Source organism: Arvicola amphibius, chromosome 1 (genome assembly GCF_903992535.2).
Source record: "Arvicola amphibius chromosome 1, mArvAmp1.2, whole genome shotgun sequence".
In the NCBI taxonomy this organism is placed as follows: domain Eukaryota; kingdom Metazoa; phylum Chordata; class Mammalia; order Rodentia; family Cricetidae; genus Arvicola; species Arvicola amphibius.
In genome coordinates, this window is record NC_052047.1 from 147,065,137 (window position 1) to 147,091,475 (window position 26,339).

Consider the following 26,339-nt stretch of genomic DNA (forward strand, 5'->3'; position numbering starts at 1 on the left):
CTCCATGGCCTCTGCATCAGCTCCTGCCTCCAAGATCCGTGCCCAGCTTGAGTTCCTGTCCCGATTCCCTTCGGTGATGAACAGTGATTTGAAAGTGTAAGTCAAATAAACCCTTTCCTCCCCAACTTGTTTTTTGATATTTTGCTGTAGCAATAGGCACTCTAAAACAGATGAGCCAGGGCAAGCAGCTCAGAGGCCCCCAGCCAGGTTCCCTTCCACCTGTAGTCTTGGTGGGTAGTGGGACTCACCCACCAAGACTCTAGACAGCTCAGTAGGCAATCTCAGGCCTGGACAGAGATATCCGGTACCTCCAGGAGCAAAGCCAGAAACAGGTTGACCCAGATGACAGAGGACACCAACCACCATAGCACAAAATACACCGTTGACCACCTGTGAAGGACAAGGAGACCAGGACCCATTTTGAGTGGGGTGAGATCATTCCAGAACGTCAAACAGCTCCCAACGCACATCGGTGAGGGCCTCATCAGACTCTGCTGCTAACTCCAGTGTAGAGTGTAGTAATGTCCCCATAATGCCAGGACTTGGAGGTGCCAGAGACACCAGAGGAAGCCTAGCATGAGGTGAAAGTTAGATTTAAACCCAGACCGCTCTGCTGAGCTGGTCAAAGTTCTCCAAGCTACGAGCTAAATGAGCTACCTTGCTGTTCCCCTAGGACTCCACCCCATGGAAATCCCCAGAAACCCCAGACGATAATATATACCATTTATTTCTCCCACACTGGCACCCCAGAGTGCACAAGCCCAGGACTGCTATCTCCCAGTATAGTGTGGATGAAGGCTGAAGCCTGCCTGGACACAGCTTGGCCAGCCTTCCAAGATCAGGGACTAAGGTCCCTTCTCAGTCTGCCCAACTCAGAGCCAGCACTGGGGCAGACAGACTTACGGGCCTGAGTAGCGCCGATAGGCGTCCAGGAATACCTGCCAATTGTTCACCACCATCACGTTCCACAGCGTGATCAGAGCGGCCTGTGGGGCGGCAGAGGTAGGGTCCAGGAGGGCCCAGGACAAGGCATGGGAGGAACCCAGGGAATGGGCAAGGCAGAGGGGTATTCCAGGTGAGCTGGACCGGGCAACAAGGCAGAGGACTTACAGCAAAGTCATCAAAGTTGTTGGACCAGTAATCTAGCTGCTCGAAGCTTCCACACGGGGCTGAGCTGTTGTTAGGTACCAGGCTGGAGACACAATGTCCCTTGGTTAGGAGCTGTAGCCAGGGGCCTGCGCAGCCAAGCACTGACCCACTCTTCAGCCCAGCATGGACTTTTAGGTCCCAGGGGAAAGGCAAAGGAAGATGCCACTTTCCAGCTACACAGGGAGAGTATATGACATGACTCAAGAGGCCCCCATCCCTGCAATCTTAGACTCCAGGTTCTGAGGATGGCACTCTACCCCCAGTCCACCACTGCACCACCATAGCCTAGACCCTCATGAAGGGGACCCTCAGGAGACCCAGGACAGGACACCTACAAGAGATGTTTAGGGAAAAGGCCCTAAGAGGTGCCCATAGGCTAATGCCCTCAGGCACAGTCAGTCCCTTACCTGCTGTTGCCAGGAGGCACAATGACACCTCGGAATAGGTCGATCCCAATGATGGCGAACACGTAATATGCCACCTGGAGGAGGAGCCACTGTCAGTGTAGCCACAGGGTCAGGCTGAGGCCAAAGGAGGGGAGTCAGGGGAGCACACAGACGACCCTGTCCTAAAGATGGAAGCCAGGGAGACCGGAAGCACCAGGCTAGCTCTCCACAGTTGTAGGTCTGCTATCAGAGAGGACAGACCAGGCCATCTGGCCTCAGCTGAGGCTCAGGCACATCTCGGCTTCTGCCCAGCACACATGGCTACAAGCCTTGAAATATGTCTACAAAGAACATCTTTCAAAATCTCAAGCTTGGGCCTATGGGGGCTGTGTGGGCCTTGGAAAGGCCATTTGTGATCTTCTCACTGTTTCTCACTGTGGTGCAAGACCCAGGAGTCATGAAGGACTGGGAAGTTACCACAAGGACCCTGGAATAGAGTGGAAATAGTAACCCCAGGTCATCTCTGGAAGGAAGGGACCAAGTCTGGCATCCTGGCACGGCTGTGAACTTCACCAGAGCAAAGCCAGGCCAGACACATGCCGCTTAGACTCCACAGAGCCAACCCAGCCAGGACTTACCACCAGGATCCCACCAAATGCCCTCAGGTTCTGGATCAGGCCTAGGATGGTGCTGGTTACTATGGCCATTGGCTGTGGGTAGGAAGAGGGTTTAGTCCGACTCTTCCTACCCCGGAGACAACAGTGCACTCCACAACACACAACTTCGCCCTGATTAGGAGAGTTGGGGGGGGGGGGGGGAGGGACCAGCAAGCTACCCATAGCCATCCACACACACTTGGACACCACCTCAAGGCCACCTACACTCTTACATACATCACACTCCCTTACATGCTGTACACATCCACCACATAAGAAACCCTACATACCCATACACGTTCACACCCACACACAAACTCACATATGCCCAGCCTCCAGTGGGGGCTGAGTCACAGGTCCCTTTTAGAGCCTGGCACCAAGACCCTGTGACCACCCTCTGCCTGCCAGCCCACTAAGACATGATTTGCATCTCTGTGACCCAGAAGCTAAAAGAAATGGAAGTATGGGCTCTTGATCCAGTGACCCCACCCCAGCAGCTCAAGAATGCTAAGAGGGCTTGAAGGTGTCTTCCCTGGTGATGAGTGCCCCTGCCCCAGATCAATACCTTCACGTTTGGGATGATGCGTAGGAAACGGAACACAATCAGTGTGTTCACCAGCCGTGTCATGTCCCACAGTGACAGTGGGCCATACTGCTTGGGCTTCCTAGGAAGACACAGAAGCCATGTTAGGAGGTCCAGGGGAACAGAGCGGCTAGGTAGCAGGGGCGAACAGACAGCAACAGTAACTGTATGGACACTAGGCAGAAAAAGCTCCCAGGAGGTGGGAGACTGAGCCTGACCATACCCTTCTCACACCTAGTGCCCAGGTAGCCAAAGCCACAGCCACACCGTAACTACAGCCATACTTAGCACAGCCACAGCCACGGTCACACCTCCTAGCAGTTACACCCATGGTCACACCTCCCAGAGCAACCCCATAACATGAAGGCAGAGATGGTATTCAATACCCAGGTCTCAGATCTGCCGAGCTCAGTTCCGAAAGAACTGACAGGAAGCTTGTTCCAACCTCAACCTATTATCTGTCCCATCACTGACCCTGTCCCTATGACTTCTGGCCCAACCTCCTATCCTATGATCTAGTTCTGACGCCCCAACTCTGTGGTTGCCAGTCCACTCTGGTGTCCCCTTGGCTTCTCTGAAGCCATTCTCGCCCCAAATGTCACCCTCACAACTCCCAAGGTGACGGGACAAAGCTTGAAGAGGGCTTGGCTCACATCAGAAACAGGATCACTGCTCTCTCACGGCTCCTGCCTGGCAACATGGGCGGACTGTCCCTGCCCATTTCCAAGCTATCCCAACAGACACCCCAGAGGCAACTCTGCAGGTCAATGCTGAACCCCCAGCCCTAAGAAGTTCCTCCCAACTGTGTAACTGTCTAAGTCAAGGCAGGGCAGGGATCCAAAGTAGACAGAAGTGGCCCCAGGCCTGTGCTAGCCAAGTCTTGGCTCATAGGAGCCTCTCACAACAATCTAATGTGCCATCCTCGGCACAGGGCAGCCTCACCCACCAAGGCACCAGTATAAGCCTAGCACCCATTGGCTATGCCAAAGGTCCTCGGACCCTACCCAGAAGTCTGCCAGTACAGTAAGAATGGGTCTCAGTGGGCTCAAACAATGCCCTAACACCTCAGGAAGTCAGGGACACCCTTTTACAAAAAGTAAACAGACACTCAGAGCACAGGGATGAGCGAAGGCCATATGCTGGGCAGGTACTAGCAAGGGGATCTTCCCACACTACAGCCAAGGGACCCAGCCCAATCCGTTTTTGACCCCAGACTCCCCAGACCTGAGCTGGGCCACATTTTTCATGCTGGATGTCAGGGGAGAAGGGACATGGCCACTTGTTAGAATACCTTACAAGGGAACGCCACTGCCCAGCAAGCCACTGCAAAGGGGACTGCCTGAACGAGGAGCGGTGTCCATCTCTGCATGTCCCCCACGCAGGGCAGACTCAGCCCACAGTCCAACAGCCCTATGGTAGAATGGCACATGCCAGTGTCCAGGGGCTCTGTGTGGTCCTGGAATCTGTCACCTGGATGCAGTGAGACAGGTCACTGCTCAGGTGGTATCCCCAGGTTCTCTGTAATCACATACCATCCTGAGTGCGGCAATTGGTATACAGCCAGAGTAGAAATCTCCAAAACCTAAACCACAGAGAGAAGGGGGCATTGTCCAGCAGTGCCAACCCGGGTGGCACCTCCAGCAGTGCCATCCTAGGCAGCGTGCAACAGAATCCCAAGACTTTAGTGCATCTCCTGAGCATGCAGTGGAACTCAAGAGCCCGGGCCTGGCCCCATACATCCAGATGTCAGACTTCTGCCAGCCAGAACACACTGGCTTCAGGAGTCAGGACTTCAGAAGCCACTTAGTCATAGATGGACCAAAATTCCTGGCTCAAGTAAGTCTCTCTATGCATGTCCTCAGGGGCCACTGGTTCTCGAAATGTCACTTGAGGTCATTGCTGTAATACCCACACCAAGTGTGAGCCCATCACTCCCAGAAAGTGGGGAAAAGAAAGTTCATGAATTCTCAAGGGCATCCTAGGTAGCTGAGACCCCTGACACTCACTTTACAGGCTGCACCAATGGCACTGGAGGGCTGTGCCAGGGGCTGCATTAGCTGCCGATAGCGCTGGGTCCTGCTGGCCCGCCCTCAGGATGAGAAGTGGCAGGCCAGCCCCTGTAGCACTCGCACACAATGGGATCAAAGTTCCTGCATCCAGTCATGCACTTCACCCTAGATCCCTCAAGCCAGGAGCCCAGCTTCCTCCTGGGGAGTCCATAATACTACCTGATATATCTATACTACACTATAAACCCAAAGGGCCCAGACAAAGCTGCCAGCCAGGCTCACACAGCTGCCAGGAGAGGTACCCCAGCTTGCATGGACTTTACCAAGAGGACAATGGTGAGGAGGCCATCAAACACGTTGCTACAGTAGGACAAGTAGCCCCGCAGGCCCAGCGCAAACACCTTGAACAGCAGCTCCAGCACGTAGTACAAGATGAAGACGTAGTCAAAAATCTGAAGAGGCAGAAGAACCCAGCACCAGCCTTACCTGATGCATCCCCAGAGCTGGTCCTAGGACACCAAGGCATGTGGCCACAGCATTCCCCCCACTTCTGCTGCTGCCCTTCCGGGACCCCGTCCCCCATGCTTACGGCATCGCTGGCATTTCTGCTTCTTTTGTCCTATTCTGAGGTCCACAGACACCCCAGGAATGTAGATCTGCACCTGACCCGCGCCTCCCCAACCAACGGGCAATGAAAGGGAACATTCTAGGCCAGCTCTTGCCTGAGGAACCTGAGCTTGCAGAAGTGTCTCCCCAACGGGACAGAGAGCTTGGGGTGAGAGCTCATCAAGGAAGATGGCCTCTCCCAGGAAGGAAACACAAGCAACTCTTCCTCTAAAGGGAGTTATATAGACTCCCCCTGCCACACACACACAGGACAGACCAAGGGGTGGCTCACTCCCCAGGTGTAAACAGTTCTGTTCACTCTGAACTGTGAGACAGCCTCCACAAAGCCACAAGCAGAATCTAACATAAACAACAGGCTTCTGCTTAAAGTTCCAAGTGGAACTTTAAATCTGACAGACCCTTTTAACATCAGAAGAGATCACGGTTAATTCTTGGAGGCAAGGCCCAAAGCCTGAAGCCACACAGTCCACAGGACCCAGTTGGCACTGCAGCCCAGCTGGTCTCTTCTCTCTACAAGACCCTCAGTCTCCTACCCCTCTAAGCAGGGGCCCATGGGACTCCCCACCCAGACACTCTGCCCATCTAACCAGAGCCTCCACCCCCATGAGGGATCTCTGCTCTGACTCAGGCCCTCTGTCCCCGCCCTGCTCCTCCTCCTCACGGCTCAGCCCCTGGCAGAGCTGACAGCTCCACAGGCCAGCAGGCGCCCCTGAACTCACCCCCAGGACAAAGTCATCACGTTCCCCGGGCAGCAGGTCTGAGTCCAGCACCAGGAACACCTGCAGAGCCACAGAGGAGGATGGCTAACCACTGTGGCCAGTCACAGTGTTAGCGGGGAGGCGAGCGCAAGGGAAGGCTGGCTGCAGGAGAGGGCCTTCCACACCACCACAGGGTAAGCCCCCACTCACACAGATAGACAGGAGGTTTCCCAGAGCTATGACGCTCCCCAGGTAGTCGAAGTAGCGGTGACTGAAGATGAACTGGACGCTCTGCAGAAACGGAGACTGGTACTGGGGCTTCGGCGGGTGCTACAAAGGGAAGCCACACTCTCAGAGCTGTGGTGAGGCAGGAGACATCCTCCTACCTTACCTCCTGCTCTGCCCCATGTAGCCTCAGAAGTAATCCCAAACACACAGCCTAATCACTGTGACCTTTATAGCAGTGGTCTTATAGAGCCACATTAGTCATTTGAAATGTATGCTTACAGGGGGAGGGGGCACTGGAAAGATGGCTTAGTGGTTAAGGGGACAGGCTGCTTCTCCAGAGGACCCAAGTTCAATTCCCAGTACACACTTGGTGGCTTACAACTATCTATAATTCTAGGAGATACAACACCCTCTTCTGGCCTCTGGAGGCACCAGCACACATATGGTGCACAGATATGCATGCAGACAAAACACCCATACACATAAAATAAATAAAATAGTTTAAAATATAAGATGCATGCTTGGGAGCTAGAGAGATGGCTCAGCAGTTAAGAACACTAGCTGCTCTTGCAGAGGATCCAGGCTCAGTTCCCATCACCACCATGGTACTTCACAGTCATCTATACTCCACTTCCAGGTGACCCAGTGCCCTCTCTGACCTCCACAGGGACCAAGCACACAAGAGGTATATACACAATGTAGACAAACCCCTCATGCACATAAAGGCCTTGTCGCTGAGCCTGATGACCTGAGCTCTACCCTTAGGACCCATATGGGAAAAGAACAGCTTCCCATAAATGGTCCTCTGACCCACACATGCACTGTGGCATGCGTGTACGCACATACATCACACAAAAGGTACATAAAATACAGTAAAAATTAAAATTGCACCAGGCAGTGGTGGCACACGCCTTTGATCCCAGCACTTGGGAGGCAGAGGCTGGCGGATCTCTGAGCTCTGAGTTCGAGGCCAGCCTGGTCTACAGAGCATGTTACAGCACAGTCAGGGCTACACAGAGAAACATTGTCTTGAAAAACAAAAATAAATAAATAATCAAATAAACAAGCAAAACTGCAAAGGCATACCGAATGGGCAATACTTTGTGAGACATTCCTAAAGCTGTCTCACCAAGTGCTAGGACAACAGAACAGCAAACCCAGGGGCACTGCGGCCGTCCAGAGTGGACAAAAGTGGAGGGCAGCCTCACAAGACCAATGTTTTCTGGGGTCCATGACTTCCTGTGACACCCCTGGCACAGGTACAGAGACAGAGTGGGAGGCGGCACAGCAGACTGACACAGAAGACCACAGGAGTGGTCTGATACGCTCTCATCCACCCTAAGGAGGCAGAGAGGATGCTCCTGCTTCCCCCTGGGTACCATGGGATAATCCTTCTGTACACTGTGAGTATGTATGACTCTCATTGGTTAACAAAGAACTGACTGAGCCGGGCAGTGGTGGCGCACGCCTTTAATCCCAGCACTCGGGAGGCAGAGGCAGGCGGATCTCTGTGAGTTCGAGACCAGCCTGGTCTACAAGAGATAGTTCCAGGAAAGGCTCTAAAAAAAGCTGCAGAGAAACCCTGTCTTGAAAAACCAAAAAAAAAAAGAAAAAAGAAAAACAAAGAACTGACTGGCTGGTAGCCAGGCAGGAAGTGTAGGCGGGACAACCAAACTAAGGATGTTGGGATGAAGAAGGGCAGAATCAGAGGAGTTGCCAGATGCAGGGAGAAGCAAGCTGGGCATGCAGTATTGAGAAAAGGTACCAAGCCACGTGGTAGAGTGTAGGTAAGAAATATGGGTTAATTTAAATGCAGGAGCCTGAGATATTGGCCATGCATTTACAATTAATATAGGCCTCGGTGTGTTTATTTGGGAGCTGCTGGTAGGACAGAAACTTCCACCTACACCCAGGGGTAGGAATACCACCACACATACCACTGAATTCTTCAGTGACTAGCAAAGGCCACATTTCAGGTGACAGCTCCAAGTGAAGAATGGTTAAGGCTACCAGCGGGGTGCAGTAGAGAGTTCATCACCAAGAGTGGTTCGCATGGAAAGATCTCAACCTTGATGAACTCCATATCAGGGACAAGCATGCCTAGGACTGCACGGGGTGCTGTCCATGGGACGATGTCAACACACTGTGCTGAACTGAATGATTCCTCTGGGGAGGGTCCTCAAAGCAGCTGCTACTTCTCAGCACCAGCTCCACTGTGAATACAGTGCCAGTCAGCATCCCTATCTACAGCAGCATGGGGTGGCTCTCAACAGACGGCGCAGGACAAGACAGCAGAGTGCAGCCCCTGCAGCTTCAGGTATCGTGCAGTGGTGTGGCGTCAGGACACCTGGTGACCCTGCAGACATGTAGTCCCGGCACCCTAGAGCTTCAGCCTGACCTGCTGACAAGTGAGCTGGTGTGCAGGGGCTGACTGCCCAGAGGCCCTTTAGCGCTCTGCACACCCCGGCCTCTGCGGCAGATAGTGTGGTCCCTGTAGCTCCCAGTACAGATGCTCTCACTTGCAAATGGCCCGCAGAGCGGCACTGGCTCAGGCAGGCCAGAGGTCTGCTCCCCAGAGATCTGGGTCATCTTCTGCACAGGAATCTCAGCCACATTCTCCACCGATGTCTGGAAACCTTCCCCAAAGAGCTCTCGACCACCTTCTTTCTACAGGTATGACCACACTTCTCCACGGAAGTCTGAGTCTGGCTGGGGAAGGGCCCCTTCTAAGGTCATTTTTGTTCAGGCACTGTCCTTCGGCCCCAGGGCTCTTCCTTCTCTAGACAGGTCTTTCATCACCTCTGAGACTTCCTCCTAGGGATGGGGCCTTGTTTACGCTCCCCTGTGGTTTCTGCCTGACTGGAAGCACACTGACACCTTGTTGAGAGAGGTTCAGCACCTCCATCATGTTCAAACTTAGCAGAACATAGCCATACACCCTTGTGCAACTGAGAGCTGAACCAACCAGTGCCCACGTGACAGCGGCTGCCTCTGGGGAAGGAAGGGAGGGGGTTTCTAGTCTTTCACATCTACAGTGGTGACTACACTCACTGAAGGGCTTTTGGAAGCTGCACAGCACCTGCACCCACCAGCATGCACTCAGCCCTCTGCTGACAAACAAGCAGATCACGCAAGCGGCCACGGCATCAGCCTACAGCAGGGCACCTCTCTGAAAGGGCTGCCCCTAAAGTTAGCAATCCCCAAATAACTGAACTCACTCACTCAGTTTTGGAGGGAAGAGGGACAGTATATACTATCAGGGCAAGGACCCAAGGCTCTCAAAACTTCCAGATTTGAGCACACATCTCAAGACCCAATCCTAGTCTTCAGATCTTGGACCACCAGTAACAGCATGGGCCACAGAGCAGATAAGTAACTGGGAAAGCCAAGTGTGTTCGTGCATTGCTTTAACTCCACCCAGCATTCTTGAGCAAAGGCAGTGAGTTTCTGTGAGTTCAAGACCAGCCTGGGCTACGTATTAAGTTCAAGGACAGCTATGGCTACACAGGAAGACTCCATCTCAAAGAATCCAGAAAGCAGCTGGGAAAGGGGCCAGAGGAAGGATATGGCTCAAGTGCTAGGCTGTCCCCAGCCTGAGCCTGCTCTACTGAGCCTCGATTGCCAGACACCGTCTGTATGTCTTTCCTCAGCAGCACTGCGACAGGAAACACCTCCTCGTGGGTAGATGCCAGAATACCCTGGCAGCGGGAGAGAGAGGAGTCAAGTTTGACAGCTGCTATGCTCCCCAGAGGTTGGCAAGCCCCAGCACAGGGAGAAGGGGCAGCCCAGCAGGCACTGGGCAAGACCAAGGAACAGAACCTACATGGAGACGGCGCTCTTGCCAGGTCTGACTGTACCTACACTAAAGGACAGCAAACCTAGCCTGTATGGATACAGTGCTCCCTGATGATACATCACCTTCACCAGACTCCTGTGTCCCAAGGTGGGGGCAGAAGCAACACCCCAAGGACATCAGCAACAAATGCATGCCTCCTGAAGGCCTGGGGAGGCCTGAGGACAACCACCCGTGATGGCGACCAGGTCACATAAGGCGACAACCCTCCCAGGGCAGCTAACAGGATGGGCTAATCCTTCATGCACCACACAATTCTCCACCCAAGCCCAGCCCTACTTCTAGAGAATGTGATGCATTTGTAGATACTGCCTTTCTGGGGTGACTGACCGTGTGAAGGTGGGGTGCTGGGGAGGGTCTTATTCCACATGACTATGTCCTTGTAAGATGATTTGGGAACACACACACAGAGGATGACCACCTGAAGCCACCATGGGCCAGCCACATGGAGAGGCCTTGAGAGGTACTGGGCCTGGAATGTCTCCGTGAGGTATTAAATGTCCACTGCTGTGGCTAAGGTGTGCCCTAAGGCAGGCTGAGCAGCCAGGTCACACAGCCCTGGAACTGTCAAGGCTTCAAGCAGCAGGACACATCTGACCCCGCTTTAGCCTGTCCAGCTTGGGACCTGCCCTGGTCCTCTCAGGGAGGGCTGGCAGGAACAATAGTCCCTCTGCCTGCCTGGGTACCTGAGCTATGCTCAGAAAGGCTGCTCATCCCAGAAACCCACACTGGAACATGCAGACATTCTCGCCCTCTGAATGGGGCTGAAGTGGAAGCCAAGACTCCCAAGGGACAGTGCACAAGCGTCCAGAGTGAGAGGCAAAGGCCTTGGAAAGGGGCAGCATTTAGACCTCCCAGAGGAATGGCCAAAGGACTTTGTTTCTGACAGAAGAATGCTGTGGAATGTTCCTCTGGTCAGGCTTGCCCAGGCCATTTCCCCAAATGATAAATGTCTCCAGCCAACAAATTCAGCCCAAATTTTCAAGAGCCAAAGGATTCCCACTGCCAACCCAGGGACCCCAGGGCAGGCAAGTCCTGGCAGTGGTCATTAGAAACAATGGGAAATGGAACCCCACTATCCCAGACTGGACAGGTGACACAGGCCAGACCTAGTTACCTCTTTGATCACACCCTTGTCAACCTCATCAAAGAGTTTCTGGAATTCATCAGCCAGCATCGGGCGGCCTTCATAGGAACGCACCTTCTGCGGAAGAAAAGCCAGGTCTGCCATTGGCAATGGGAGATGCCCAATGCCTGGGCCCCTCCCGACCCATGGGCAGTGAGCACTGGGCTGACGACCCACCCAACGAGAGCTGGGGCAGACCCAGGAGGAACAGCAACCTGCATGATAGCCTCTTTGAAGATTCTGTGCAGCTGCGTTTTCTGAAGTACTCGCAGAAAGTCCTCAGGATTTACCCCAATTCTGTGGCAAAGAAACCCCACCCCAGTGAGCATGTCCAGCACCAGTTGCCCCAGCCTGAACTTGGCTATGAATCCACCCTGCTGTATGCAAAGGAGACTTGGTGAGCTGCCAACATGGGGTGAGCTAAAGGGTCCTACAGGCCCCACCTGAGATCCCCTGGAGACGCCCCTGGAAAGAGGGACAGCAGGTCAAGCCCAGAACTTTCTCAGTGACACACCAGGGCTGTCTGTCTCCTTTCTCTTCCCACCTGGCAGTGTGGATGCCTGCCTTAGTAAACAGGATAACGGAAGCACCGAGGGCTTGGCAGTTTACACAGCTCCAAATGGACTATCCAGTCTGGCGCCAGTCAGCAGGGGCTACTCGGGAAACCCCTAGTGAGCACCCAGCTCCCCTTCCCAGAAGGAGGACCCCACCCAGCACTCACGCCTCAGGGGTGGCTCCAGTCTGCCCTGCCGTGGATGCAAGGACTTCATAGGCTGCACGGGCCCCCAGCCGCCGCCGGAACAACGAGGTCTGTAGAGACTTCTGTAAAGAGGACGGCTCTGAACACCTAGTTCTGGCTTTTCCCACACACATCACTATCCTTGTCCACCCTGCCCTGGGGAGTGAGCTAAGGGAGAGCCTAGGGAGCCAGCCCTTCACTCCTTGGGCACCACTATAGGGGACAGTCCTCAAAGGACGGAGCCCAGCTAAGGCAAGGCAGGGATGGCTGCTGACCAAAGCTCACTACAGAAGCCTCCAAGGTCTGCATTTCTTTTCTGTGTATTTAGGGTGCAGATCAGATACCCCAGGAGCTGCACCCCATGGGTGTTTCCCTCTTGGTATAAAAAGGCAGGGTAGCCATGGCAATACCTGTGCTACTGAATTGACCCATAGCATAGACAGTGTGTCTGAGCTGGTCCACAAGCAGTGACAAGCTGGCTCCCCGTCCCACCAGGGTCAGGTGACTCAGGGCCCAACCCTGCCTTGGCCTCTGGGGCCAGCTCCGGCACAGCCCAGCAGGGCTCAGGGTGGCTCACCATCAGGTAGCCACGGAACTGATTGTAGATGATGGCCGTCAGCAGGTTCATCAGAAACAAGCTTCCTGTGAAAGTACAAAACAAGCATCTGACCAGAGGCCAGTGGGGTAGAGCCTGCAGCAGCTACGCCGCAACTGTCCCTAGGCTCAAAGGTTCAGCCAGCCTGGACACGGTGGCCAGGAGCACGAGATGAGCAACCACGGTCACATTCCCAGAGTTCCCTTCTGCCTCATTAACAGGGGACACACACAACCCCAGACTCCTGCATCTGTGTCCACCCAATGGGTAAGGCCAAGCATCCCTAGTCACGGATAGGAACACAGACAGGGGCAGCAACTGTCACATATCGGGGGAAGAGCAGAGAGGGCAGGCTAAGATGGAGCTGGGGTGGGGAACAGACCGAGTTAAGTTACAGGTGCAGAGGGGCATACGCGGGCGCAGGATGGGGAACTGGGGTGAAGCTAAGGAAGTGGGCTAGGCTGGGATGAAGGATGTGTCCGTGGTATCGAGAGGGGCCCTGCTGAGGAAACGGGACAGAGCAACGAAGTATTTGGGAGGCGCGGTGAGGTAAAGATAGCAGGGTGGGAGCAGAGATGGAGCCACAGGTGGACAAGCTGAGATGAAGGATACACTGGGAGCAAGTTGAAGGAGCAGGCTGAGGTGAGGCCATGGTGGGACAGGCTGAGGTGGAATTACAGGGTAGGACACACTGAGAAGTCAGGCGAGGGTGAGGGTCTAAGGGATGAACTGCGGTAGAGCTGTAAGGAGAAAACTGGTTAATGTCAAGTTAAGGGGTGTGGGGGAGGGGAAGTTATAGGGTGCAGGCAGACGGAGGCAAAGTTCCAGGAAGAGGCAAGCTGAGGAGCATGGGGACCGTGTCACACATGGGTGACCCACCTGCACTTACCTATCAAGGTGAAGATTATGAAGAAGAGGGCAGAGACCCGGTTCTGGATATACGCAGGAATCATCACTGAGACAAAGGAAAAGTCACACTTCAGCACCTGGCCCCACTTCCATCTTGATCCTGCATCATCTTCCTTCCCAGAGGGACTGAGGACTTCATGTTCCATTAATGGTACCCTCTGGGATAGATTTTTCACCCCTTCACTGTGACCACACCCCAAGCTACACAGCTCCCCCCAGTGACCAACTTAGGGTCAGGTGCACAGCACTTCTGGGGTGGAAATCACAGGCTGCCCTCAGGGGAGGTCTCCTAGAGACCAGGATAAGACCAGCAGATAGCAGGCTGCAGCTTTCCCATCCAGGCCAGCCCACGCTAGAGTACCCAACCACGGCCAGGTAAGACCTGGGATCTCTCACACTTGGTGCTCCTGCATGGCACACAGCTCACAGCAGGCCTGGGTGGTGAGAGGAAGTGTCGCCAGGCCCCAGAGAGGCCACCATAGGAATGACTGACCAATGCCACCGCACCACATACTGCCACACACTTCCAGTGTCCCCAAGGAGTAAAGACAAAGGGAACCAAAAGAGAAAGAAGGGATTGGAAGGGACCAAGAACACAAAGGGGTGGGAGGAAAGGTAGAGGGAGACCCAGTATCATATCCCCATGCTAATGAAAAGCGTTCACACACTCAGGGCAGGCACCAAAACTCAGCATCCCAACTGGTCCTCCCAGCTCCCACACTCCACACGCACCAGGCCAGGCTCTCTGTCCTCCTCCCCAGCTCCCACACTCCACACACACCATCTGGGTTGTTGGAAGTCGTCAGCAGCACCAGGAGTGAGGTCAGCGCCTCTGGAAGGTTCTGGAAGTAGGTCAGCCTCTCCTCATTCTGTGCTTCATCCTAAGAGCAGATGAGGGAGCCACCTGGACCTCTGTCCCCCAGCTGAGGTCTAGTCTGACACAGTTCCCCCTCAGACCCACAGCCAGGACCACACAGAGGTTAGGGATGGGAGTGGGATAAGCACCCCTGACCAGCATCTGCCCATCACTTCCCAGCAGGCTTTGAACTCAGGGCCTGAAGGCACACATGCAGGCTTCTGACCACCTTGGCCTATCCAGAAGGAAACCCTGAGCCAGTCTAGCTGAGCAGAGCAGTCTGGCAGCCAAGCAACAACATGAAGGACCAGTCAGCCTCCTTGGAGCTGTGTGTACAGTGAGGAAGAGCTGGGGGCGGGATGAACAAAGACCCAGACTGGAAAGTGTGGCTGCCACGGGGTAGTGGGGTGTCTCTAGTGATTTGGGTGGGACCCCCTGGGAGAGACTCGCTGCTCCTGGTCACTCATGGCACTTAGAGGCCTTATCCACAGAGCTGTGGCTGTCAGCAGGAGTAGTCATGCCTCGACTCCCAGCCTCTGTCCTCCCTGACACAGAGGGCAGCAAATATAAGCAGTGTATCTGCCTCACAGAAACCTCGACTCCAGGCTCCTGAACTCAGGGTTGTCCCCTAAAGCTCCCCTGTGCCTACGAAGCTGCAGGCTCCAGCCAGAAAATGGGCTGGTGACATACAGGAAGCAGACTGCATGTACACAGAACCAACTTTTTCCTAAAACAACTTCAAAGACAAGTTCCACCAGCCACCCAAAGGCCAGCTCCACCAACATCCCAGCAATTAGCCACCTGATGCAGTCTCTCTGCCACACAGGATCCGGGACAAGCATTAACCATAGAACCTACTTATCTCATCTACAAAATAGCACTGCCACCCATGAGCGACCAGTGGGAACAGATGCCACAAATGACCAGAGGTGGGGGGACATGAATGTCACAAGAAGCAACAAGGTTGAGAGACATGCTGACATGCTGGGCACGGGGAGGCAAGTGCAGCTACTGGAGGACCAGGGAGCCCTCACCTGGGTTCAGGACAGGACAGCAAACACCTTCAAAGACACTGCTCAGCTAAGGAACCCAGAGGACAAGCCATCTCCCAGGGACATGTCCAGGGACAGTATCAGAGGACTGAAGTAGCCCTCCAGGGCCTGAATCAATCCCCTAACTCTCTGAGTGAGCTCAGGGAAGGTTTCGTGTTGGCTGAGGAAGGTTCTAGCACCTAAGTCAGTTTCCAGACAAGATAACTAAGGCTGGGGGACAAGGGAATGAGAAACCTCCAAGGCAGGAGCTCCCAGCCTGGCCCTTCTCCCAGCAGGTCTCTTGCAGCAGCCCCACAATTCCTTCCACAGGCTGTGTAGGCTCTTCTGAGCCATGGGCCTGCAGCAGCAGAGGGAGCACCCTGGCTATGGGGACCTGGTTCCTATCCAACTCACTGCCAACACATGGCCACAGCCCTGATGGGGCACACAGCCCGTGAGGTACAATCACAGCACTGATGCTAGGGAAAAAATGCCCCAAATCTAGCACCACGTGGCGAGGAAGATGTATCAAGCGAGCCAGCTATAGACAACGCCTACAGACGGGCTCAGACAAGGTTAGCTACTGTGTCCTCAGCTATTAAAGCCTAAAGACACCAGGCTGGGCCATGGGGACATGCAGCAGGCTTTCAACCTGTTCCCCAGGCCAGGCTGGCAAGGTTGGAGATAACCAAGGACGGGGAACTCAGCGTGGGTCGGTCCTCACATCCTCCCCATCACAACAGAAGACAGGGAATGGGATGATTGTCAAGACCACGGGATGCTTGCCATGACCATGACAGGAAGACACCCTCAATTACACAACCCTCATCCTGCTCAGCTTGGTTCCCCTTCCCAGGGCAGAAACCCAGTCTGTAGGAGGAATCTTCTGGTAGCTCTGGATATAGCACTCCTGGGGAAAGGCCCCAACATTCACCTTGTGGTTGAGGCTCTAACCACCGCCAGCCCCCACACTGCCTGCCTGCTTAGCCCGGGCTCTGAAAACAGCAGTGACCATAGTCATGTGACAGTTACACACAGATCTCGGGGGTGTGGAAGGCAGTCCAGTCCCTGCCCCTGTCCACCACAGGCATGATACACAGACCCAGGCACTTGCTAGACACATCATGGGACACCTACAAACAGAGATGGAGACATACTACACAAGGACACAGAAATAACACAAAGACACAGACATGGAGACACATCCAGACTTGTACATAGAGACATAGCCATATACATACATGGAGACACACCCAAGATATGCACACAGACACACCCATATACACACAGAGAGACACACAGAAACACACTCATACATAAACACGGAGACACACCCAGACACAGACATGCATACTCACATACACACAAAGAGACACTCACAGACATGTACACAGAGAGACATCAACAGACACACAACACATGGGACACAGGCAGGCAGGCATACAAACGGCACAAACACAGACTCACAGACATGCACATGCCACAAATGACTAAGGGTGGAAGACGCGGATGTCATAAGAAGTTACAGGGTTGGGAAACCTTCTGGACATACCCACACTGCACATCCTGAATCGCCCACAGACAAGAGTTATCCAGAGAGTCATGCAGCCACGACAGGCACACATGTGCAGAGACACTCACATGCAGGAACACATGGGACCACCCCAGCACCCCATGGTTGGAAGGCACTATCTTGCCTTCTCCCGCCCTGGCAGCACAACTCCATTATATCACCTCAGTGTCACGAGGTGACCAGCTGTGATCACACCAGCCACCCCCAAACAGAGGCAGAAATGCAGGATGGACCATGCTGGAGGACAGTGACCTGGACATAACCCTTGCTAGATGTGAGGCGAGACATACAGAACTCATAGGTGAGCAACCAAGGCAGATGTCCCCACAGATAGACAGGTAGACACCTCTCCATGGCATCAAGTTGCTGGGTCAAAGCCTCCACTGCAGCTGTGATGTGGGAGAGTCTTCTGTTTGTGTTGATTTCATTCATTAATAAAGAAACTGCCTTGGCCCATTTAATAGGCCAGCCCTTAGGTGGGTAGAGTAGACAGAACAGGAAGAAGGAAGTGAGGTAGATGGCTCAGACAGTCACCATGCCTCTCCTCTCTGAGAAGGACACAGATTAAGATCTCTCCTGGTAAGCGACCACCTCATGGTACTACACAGATTACTAAATATGGGTTAAAGCAAGATATGAGAATTAGCCAAAAAGAGGCTGAAACTAATGGGCCAGGCAGTGTTTAAAAGAATACAGTTTCCGTGTAATTATTTCAGGTGTAAAGCTAGCCGGGTGGCGGGACGCAGCCCCGCCTCTCCATCTAAACAGCTGGGCAGGGCAGGGGCCCAGAGTCAGAGGCCAGGAACTTAGCCAAGCATTGCTGGGGCTTGGAGCAGGCACCAGGAAGGGCAGCCCTGGCTGAGGCATAGTCAGACTGGAGAGGACTCTTCAAGCCACCCTCTGGAAGAGCCTGTCATACAGGGACATGGAGGAGGTCACCAGCACAGAGGGCAGGGGTGGACAAAGGCTTCAGTGATGGGAAGTTTGGACAATGCAGAGACAGCCCCTCAAGAGGTGTCATGACCCACTTCCTGGTCTGTCACCCTTGGTCATCCTGGCTGCTCCAGACCAGGCAGGCTTTGCAGGGGCCTCACCTATGGTCAAGGTCAAACTCACCTTCTCACCAATGGTGAACAGCAGCATCCCAATGATGGTGAAGAGGCACAGGTGGATGGTCAGCAGCAGCCCGACGCTGGGAGGAGGGGTGGTGCTCAGCCTGGCACGGCACAGGCCACACATCCCAAGAGGCATGACACCATCCTGCCCATGCCCTCGGGTATGAGCACAGTGCTCCCTCCTCTCCTTGGAGACACTGAGTATTTTTAGCCCTGGGATAGGGACCTGAAGCCAGGCCGACCCTGGATCCTCTGTCTGTGGTGGGACACAACCCAAGGGGCATGCCAGCCAGGGACCAGGACACAGAGGACAGAGGTCACTTCTATCTTTTGGGGCCAGACAGGCAGGTGCCCTACCAGAGAAGGCACTGGAAGCAGAGGAAGGGCATGGATGATATTTTTTCTGGCAGGAGCCAAGAGGGCTGGGAGAGGGCTGGGGAATTGAAGCTCCATAGCGCTGAACCCAAGAGCTACAGGGCTTCCAGGTCAGCACAGCTGCAAACAGTGTAAGAGGCAGCTGAACTAAACCTGCAGGTGCAGCCAACCAATGAGAGAACCCAGAGACAAGAAATGAGGCATTGCTCAACTCAGCAACGGGTGTGGCAGATATGAGTCTATAGTGTCTGACCAGGACCCCAAACACTGCCCACTGACTCCTGCAGGATGCTGGGCTGGGAGTACCCAGAGGGCTGCCCCAACCATACCCACATAGCAGTGGGCCGTCCCTCTGGTCCCTCTGGCAGAGCTTGCAGCATCTGGCCCCAGTGCTCACCTGGCCATTTCTGGCAGTGACCACCGTATGCACTTCAGGGTCTTCTTCATCATGGAGGAATTCTGAAGCAGGAAGAAGGGACGGAGTAACCGGCGTACCCGCAGGAACTAAAAGACAAGAAGCCAGCCACTGAACCAGGACCACCCATCCCTTCCTTCCAGGGATCCCAAAGCCTGGAGAAGGGAGTGAGTAGTCCTGCCAACCACTCCAGCCAGCCTAGGCCTGCTGGCCACAGCTGACAGCTCGCAGCATTCCTGCATCCTGGCCTGATGCCTCCCATCCCCTGCTCACTGTCCTGTTCCTCTCCATCACAGCACCTGTCACAAGGCCTATCAGCAGCCTCTTTCTAGCACCTGGTAACACAGGACAATGGCCCATGCGCACTTACACATGACAGGATCCTAAAGGACCCTTGTGAGGCTTGCTGGTCCTCCTGGGCTGCGCTCACACAGAAGCTTGGGACAGAACGAGAGGGCAACAGGAACCACAGCAACCAGAAAACTGCTCAGGGCTCTGGTCAACCCGGATGCCCTGCCTGTCTCCCGTGACTGAGAGGTCAGTGCCCTCAGCTCCCTGGACCACCACATACCACCAGAACCCAGGTCTCCAGTCCTCCAAAGCCTGGACCACCTCCAGGCATACGGGGACACAAAGGCTACTTATGGTCTTGCTGGCTGTGTGGGCCTAGCAATTCCACGGACTAAGGATGAGAGAAAACACAGCCAGGCGACCATCTCCAAAGATGGCGACATTGAGAATCGGAACCCAGATCCCAGAGTGGAAGCAAGCACCCGGTGATAGTGCATGCGGTCACAACCACCAGTGCCTGGCAGACCTTATGTCACCCAACCCTTCCACCATGAGGACTTAATTGGGCAGAAGCCAAACCTGGTCTGGCAAACAGGCCAGGTGCCTGGCCCTCCCCATCAAGCCACCCGGCATCTGTGGGAGTGCTTCAAGAGGGCCCTGATAGCCACAGAGGTTCTGAGTCACAAGCCACCTAACCAGAGACGGACCTCGTGTGACAGACAGCCTTAGGTGAGAAAGTCCCTCAGGAAGGTGGCAGGCAGGGTCTGCTAACTGAACACGATTCCCGAGAGCAGAGAATGTCATGGGAAGAGCTGAAGAACTGGGAACAAGGAGTTTGGAGGGCTATGGGGACAGGTCCCTCCAAACAGGCACAGGGTGCTGGGGTTCAGGCTCCAGAAGTGTGTAACCAGCACATCAACTCGGCGGGTCCTACAAACACCCTGAGCGTCTGACCTCAGCTACACATGAAGTAGCCACCAGGACAGGGGTGAAGGTTCTACCTGGGGCCAATGACACACTCACTCTGCAGAAGCAGAGCCTACCTAGCACAAGGCCCTACATGGCTCCTGGTGACAGATGGCACTGTGCCCTTCCCCAGGTGGGACACCGATCCATCCCTGGACAGACAGCTCTGCCCTTCTGTCCACGGTGTCTTACCAAGCACCCCCACCCTAGAGCCTGGAAATGGCCCAGTGAGCAGGTCTCACTACCTCAGTATGACACATGCCACTGGAAGGCAGAGGAACCCTCCTGTCCAGTGGCTACCAGATCTGGAGCCTGCAGGAAGGGTCCAGACTTTGAGGGTTCAGGCTCATGAAGCTGGGTTTCAGTGACCACATGGCTACATTCATCTTGCCATGCTTGGCCTTATTAGTCTGGAAGTACCCACTTCCAAAGGCAGAAGCCACCGAGGACATACACTGGTCCCACAACATGGAATCCTAACTTGTCCAAAGGGCAAATAATCAACGCCAGCACACAGAACAGGACACTGCCACTCAGGAGTGATAAGGAGGCCCCAAGTCCTCCAGGGAAAACTATAGCTGTGGGGCCAGGGAGTGACTCAGCAGAAGAGCATTTGCCCAGCATGCACAAGGCCCTGGAAGGGCTGACACAGCATTCCAGCTATTGGGGGGGGGAGGGGGCAGAAATAGAGAATTCAGCTCTAGGGGTGAAGGTCTTAGTATCCACGACAAACCTGGCCAGCTAACAAAGATGAGGCACAGCAACAAGAGCAGGCTGCTGAGGGTCATTATAAAGACTACGTAGGCGGCCAGGCCGCTCTATGCCCCAACCCTGGCTCATTTACCGGGTGGACTCTTTTGTGCATCACAAGGAGCTTCTTTTCCTCACCTTCCTCCCTCCTGGCAGCACATAAGAATCCTGGCAGAGGCACAGCTAGGAACCAGCCAGGTGTGGAGACTCATGGGAAGCTTCAATGAGAAATGATGGCTGTAGGGCCATCTCCCTCCTGTTCCAGGAAGGCATGGGTGCCTCTTCCTCAATCAGAAGAGGAGCTGCATCTTACAGGGGGTGAGGGGACGACACACAGGAAGTAGAAGGTGCCAAATAGCTGTAGAACTGTGCCTCCGTGCCCCTCAGTATCTGCTGGGTATGGGGGCAGGGACTCACCACCCACCACTCTCTCCCATCAGCTCCCCGTGGGGCCTGGAGGAGGCTGCAGGCTGGTGGTGAGAAACAAGCTTCCCTTCTTCCCATCACTGGCTGTCCTTATCAGGCAGGACCCACCCAAAGGGCAGAGGACAAGTCAGCTCTGCAGCTGGGATCCCAAGTGCTGTTTCCCATCAGCCCTCTAGGCTCCACTAAGTCTTAGTCCCGCTATTCAGTTCCCATCACATACTAACAGATCCATGAAGGCCCAACCAACCTGCCCCTGCCTCAGTGCCCGCACCAACTCCCAGGGTCCCGAGTGCTTCCTCGGAAGCATGGCACTATGGTCACTGCTGAGTCAGTGGATGAGGCTTGTTAGGACTAAGCTCAAACAGCTACGGGCACAGTGATGCCCTGGGATGGCTCTCTTATCAGGGACCTGACAAGGAGAGTTCACTGCAACCTGAAGGATAAGTAGTCACAGCAACTTGGACCCTGCTTCTAGGTCCTCTCACCAATGGGACACCACAGGGGAAAACTTGACTGTCAAGCCCCAGTACCTTTCCTACAATGGGGGAAACCAAGGCCCTCCAGGACATGAACAGCACTGGGCAGATGGACACATGGCTCAGGGCTCAGGGCACCTGTACATCATACCCACAGGGCTGCCTCGGTCTCGGAGCTGACACGCCACCTACCTCCTCACAAGCCAGGCTCAGTGAAACGGTCCAGTCCACCACAGACACAACCAGCACCACAAAGTAGGCCAGTAGCCACAGGTTCTCCTGTAACTGGGCCTGGCCCACCAGGTAGCCCTGCAAGAGATGGGGAAGGATGAACAGCAAGCCAGGCAGACATAGGTCTGTAGCCAGGCAGAGGACATCGGTGCACACCAAAGGCCATGGGCAACAGAGTGGGGGGGTTCACAGTCCAGTCTCCGTGCACGGATGGTAGGGAGTGAGGAGCTGAGCAGGGGTCAGGAAGCATGCATTCCTGCCAAGGCTGCTAGTGACTCGAAGCTGTTACTCAGGGGTGGCACTGAGCCTCTCCCGGGTTCCTCATGGGTATCACGGGTCCCACCAGCTTTGTGTATCTAAGTCACCGATGCGTGCCGAGCAAAAGAGCAAAAGAGCATTCCAAGACAGGAGGACTAAAGGACAAGCACCAGGTGGGCTTGACAGCCACTCCAGGAAGGCAATGCAGGAGGGGGGTCCTGCCCATCCTGCCCTCTTGGATGTCCCATCATCATGCCTGCTCCAGAGTAGATAACAATCTCTGCTCTCTTTCACATTGAGAATACACTCACACACCAGGCCATTTGGACCACTGAATACCAAATTGGCTTTTTTTTTTTTTTTTTGCATACCAAATTCTTGCCAGTTAAAACCTACATCTGGTGGGCGGTGGTGGTGCACACCTTTAATCCCAGCACTCGGGAGGCAGAGGCAGGTGGATTTCTGTGAGTTCAAGGCCAGCCTGGTCAACAGAGCAAGTTCTAAGACAGCCAGGGCTACACAGAGAACCACTGTCTCTAAAAACAAACAGAAAACAAAAACAAAAACCTAGAGCTGCCCATCACATCATGGGCAAAGATAGAAAAAAAATGAGAAACCACCCTGAACACACCAATCACTAGTGTGCATGCATGCACACACACACACACACACACACACACACACACACACGAATAGATATAAACAACCTAAGAGAGCACAACACACCACGCCTTTCATTCACATGCCAAGGCTCCCAAGCAGCCACACAATGACAGCTCAGACCATCTGGACAACACCAGGAGCTTTGTGGGTAGGACCTGATACCACCCACCTCACCTTCACGGAGAGGTCAACCAGAAAGATCAGCATGCAGAGAGCCTCAATGGTCTCCGTCAGGCCACAGGGTGGCTGCCAGGGCTGGGAGCGGTAGCGCACATCCGCCGTTCTTGTGAATGATGATGGGAACTCCACAAAAGCCAAGGCCAGGATTAAGAAAATGGTGAAGCCCAGCACTCTGGGAAGGAGACAAACACCGTCAGTGGGTAAAGGGCTGCTGCCTGTTGGGCCAGGAAGCCAACTGGGAGGTGTACTGGGGTCCAGGGGCTAGAAGGCAGCAGCTGGCATTTCTTGGCTGGGGCTACCATGCTTGGCCAAGTAACACAGCCTTGCCCAAGACTCAAGGGCTAGGCTGACCCAGCATTCTGAGGAGGAAGTCCTTACCACCACTAACTTTCTGGCCACAGTTGACTCCTCTGTGGAAGAGGGACCACGAATCATCTATGTCCGTGGATGGGGAGCACATTTAGTCCAAGACAGTGTAGGGTTGGCCCAACCCCACCAAGTAAGTCTGCACAGCCCAGTTCCACTGGGAAGCGGTCTCACCGTTGGCACAGGTTCGAGTAGTACCAGCGGTAAAGCCACAAGGAGCCAGCATCCATGCGGTGGTAGATGGAGCGGTACTGGGAACAAAGAGCACATGACCATGAGACAGGCCCCCCCCCCTGCAACACAGCCACGCCCAGAGCGAAATGAGCAGGGTCCTCCGGGGCCACAATACAGGGAAGGGACTAGGGTCCCTGGCCCAGTGTCTCCCCAAGTCTATACACAAGGAGGTTTGAGTTGTGTCTCTCCAGCACATCACACACATGGGGTGTGAGTGGATTCCCCCAGTGCTGCACACACTGGCTTGAGTGGGATTCCCCTCAGTGGCACACACAAATGGGAGTCGGAGGGGTCTCCCTTAATGCCACTTATGTGTATGTGTGGATCATACAAATATGTACCCACAGTCCACTGACTGTACCCACATACCACACATGGCCCAATTGAGTGATCCAGTCTCCCTAGAGTCAGGCCTAATCTAGGTGTGCTACAGCGAGTCTGTGTCAGCCCCTCACTGGGTCTCAGGCTTAGACCAGTACAAGCTACAGAGCTTGCCCAGTAGAGAGAGCTCCTCCCTCAGTACAGGCTAAGGGTGTGCATGGAAGGCCAGCTCCACTCTCCAATACAACTGTATCCATCCTACAGGTGTCTCCCGGACCTGGGCCTAGCACAGGGTGGCCCATGACAGGCTTCAGTACATACTAAATCAACGACACCATGACTCCAGCACTAAGGTGACAGCCTCCATCAGAGGACAAGGGAGAGCTGGGTCCAGGTACCTGCCATTGTGTCTGTCCTAAATGAAGGCCCCTGCCCCAGGACAGTAAGGAACAAAGGACAGGGCAGACTCCTGGTCAGCAGGGCAGCCACTACATACACACCTTTATGGCATCTTCAATGAAGACCACAGCCTGGTCTATGCAGAGCTCCTGTCTGGCTGTGGCACCTGCAGGTAGAGGGAACACAGCAGGTGAGCAATGGAACACAGCAGCCTCAGCTCTACAGGACGAGCACATGCAGGAAGGGAGCCGGGGACCTCCATTCTGCAGCAGCTACCTGTCCAGGCCAGAGTGTCCAGCAGGGAAAAAAAAAAAACCAAACACATGGCATGGGTGGAAGACATCAGGCCCAGAGCAAAGGCAGCTCTACCCCATGCCCACTGCTGCCCAGGGCACAGCATAGACAAGGACACAGAGGCAGTAGTGACCTGCAGGACCCTCGCACCATACTCAAGGCTCAGAGCCCCCGCCCCCATTTACTCACATGGAAAGAACAGGAATGGTCACCCTTGTCAAGTGCATGCCAGTGGCTACCTGCTTAGCTCCCGGGAGGATGCCATGCAGTGCAGGAGCCCCTGGTGCACTAATGGGCCCAATGAAGGGGCTGCCATTGTCACCCATGCCACCTTCACCTCCTGTTCTTCCACTCTGAATCGGGGCAATCTCTATCCAAGGAACACAAGATTTCACACCAAAATGGGGAGCTACGGCTAGAATGGAAGGTATCACGCTCTCTCTCCTACCAACACCAACAACCACAGAGCTCTCACGCCCTCCCTATCTTCAGGACCAGGTGGTTCCCGAATACAACCCTGAGCCGGGGAACCAGGGGACTGCACAGCTCCAACGGTTCCCATCACAGCATGCTTGAAACAGAGTGAACCATTCAGCTATCTCACTATGCAGTTCTGGGTTTTATAAAATCTGGCCTCCTGGGACCCGCGGGAGCCATGCCCTGCTAAGAACAGAGCCAACACAGCAAGAAGCCCTGAGGCAGCGCACAGCCATGTACAGAGGCAGAGCACAGCCATGTACAGAGCCCTAGCGGCAGCCTACACAGTGTGCCCTCTCTCTAAAGAGCCACCTGCTCTAGTTCTTGGGTCTCACGTCTAGGGTCACAGAACAGAGGCAGTAAACCCCAGAGGATGACCGAAGATGTACCTCACTCCTGGCTCTGTCCTTATCAACCAGGATCTCAGTTTCCCCACATGTATGCCCATGAGGCTTATCCTAAAGACATCCTAACTGCTTCTCAGAGAGGCTCTGAGGGTTGTGGGTACTGGCACTCCTGAAGGCTTCCTGGGATGGCTATGAAGAAGAAGCCATACTGCTGTATTCCCTGCATGGCAGAACTGAAAACCAACTGGCCCAATGAGAAATGTAGCTGATGGCAGCCTGGCAAAGAAAGCCTGGAAGCCCGGTCATGCCCTAGAGAGCATAGCCAGCCTGGGCCTAGAGCCATGAACCACAAAAGTTTCTCAGACAAGACACTAGCCAAGGCCCAGAGCCAACTATAAGGACTCATGTCCACTCAGACAAGCCATCACAGGTGTGGGTCAGCACCCTAGGGCTCTGTAACAGGGACCCTTCATCTAGCTTCTGCCTGCTGGTGGGAAGGTTCTGAGTCTCGCTAACTGAGCTCACCCAGGAATGAGGGGCCTGAAAAAGGTCCACCCGCTCCCATCAGCATTCTTCCTACCTGCAGCTCTAGGAAGCTTGTCACAAGCTCTAGGAAGCAGGTCATAGGTTTCTGGGGGTCCCCGATGCCCCAGGTCCACACTTCACCACATCCTGACACTTGGGAACCCATTCTGCCCACCACCCACTCTGTCTCCTGCTGCTTCACCACCCTGCCC

General features: G+C 54.5%; 1 protein-coding gene across 6 annotated transcripts in view; it reads right to left on the reverse strand.

The window, feature by feature from the left end:
• The window catches only part of Tpcn2 (two pore segment channel 2), a 30,440-nt gene that overhangs the window by 2,032 nt on the left and 2,069 nt on the right, over positions 1-26,339 (reverse strand). Inside the window, exons 2-23 of one of the 6 annotated variants that reach the window (XR_005282986.1) lie at positions 24,586-24,650; positions 23,705-23,781; positions 23,159-23,336; positions 22,025-22,141; positions 18,906-19,012; positions 18,135-18,210; positions 14,340-14,439; positions 13,539-13,604; positions 12,632-12,696; positions 12,037-12,137; positions 11,531-11,612; positions 11,307-11,393; positions 6,319-6,438; positions 6,130-6,189; positions 5,107-5,235; positions 4,307-4,356; positions 2,757-2,856; positions 2,174-2,245; positions 1,557-1,630; positions 1,111-1,192; positions 904-986; positions 249-390 (exon numbers count right to left, since the gene is read on the reverse strand). Coding sequence is in view for 3 of the 6 variants with exons in the window: in XM_038310249.2 (XP_038166177.1) it covers positions 309-390; positions 904-986; positions 1,111-1,192; positions 1,557-1,630; positions 2,174-2,245; positions 2,757-2,856; positions 4,307-4,356; positions 5,107-5,235; positions 6,130-6,189; positions 6,319-6,438; positions 11,307-11,393; positions 11,531-11,612; positions 12,037-12,137; positions 12,632-12,696; positions 13,539-13,604; positions 14,340-14,439; positions 18,135-18,210; positions 18,906-19,012; positions 22,025-22,141; positions 23,159-23,336; positions 23,705-23,781; positions 24,586-24,650 (1,973 nt within the window). In the remaining 3 variants the exon portion in view is untranslated. Of the gene's footprint in view, positions 1-248; positions 391-903; positions 987-1,110; positions 1,193-1,556; positions 1,631-2,173; positions 2,246-2,756; positions 2,857-4,306; positions 4,357-5,106; positions 5,236-6,129; positions 6,190-6,318; positions 6,439-11,306; positions 11,394-11,530; positions 11,613-12,036; positions 12,138-12,631; positions 12,697-13,538; positions 13,605-14,339; positions 14,440-18,134; positions 18,211-18,905; positions 19,013-22,024; positions 22,142-23,158; positions 23,337-23,542; positions 23,643-23,704; positions 23,782-24,585; positions 24,651-26,339 lie in introns of those variants that run through there. The other 5 variants (XM_038310259.2, XM_038310249.2, XR_005282988.2 and 2 more) reach the window with 5 other exon arrangements.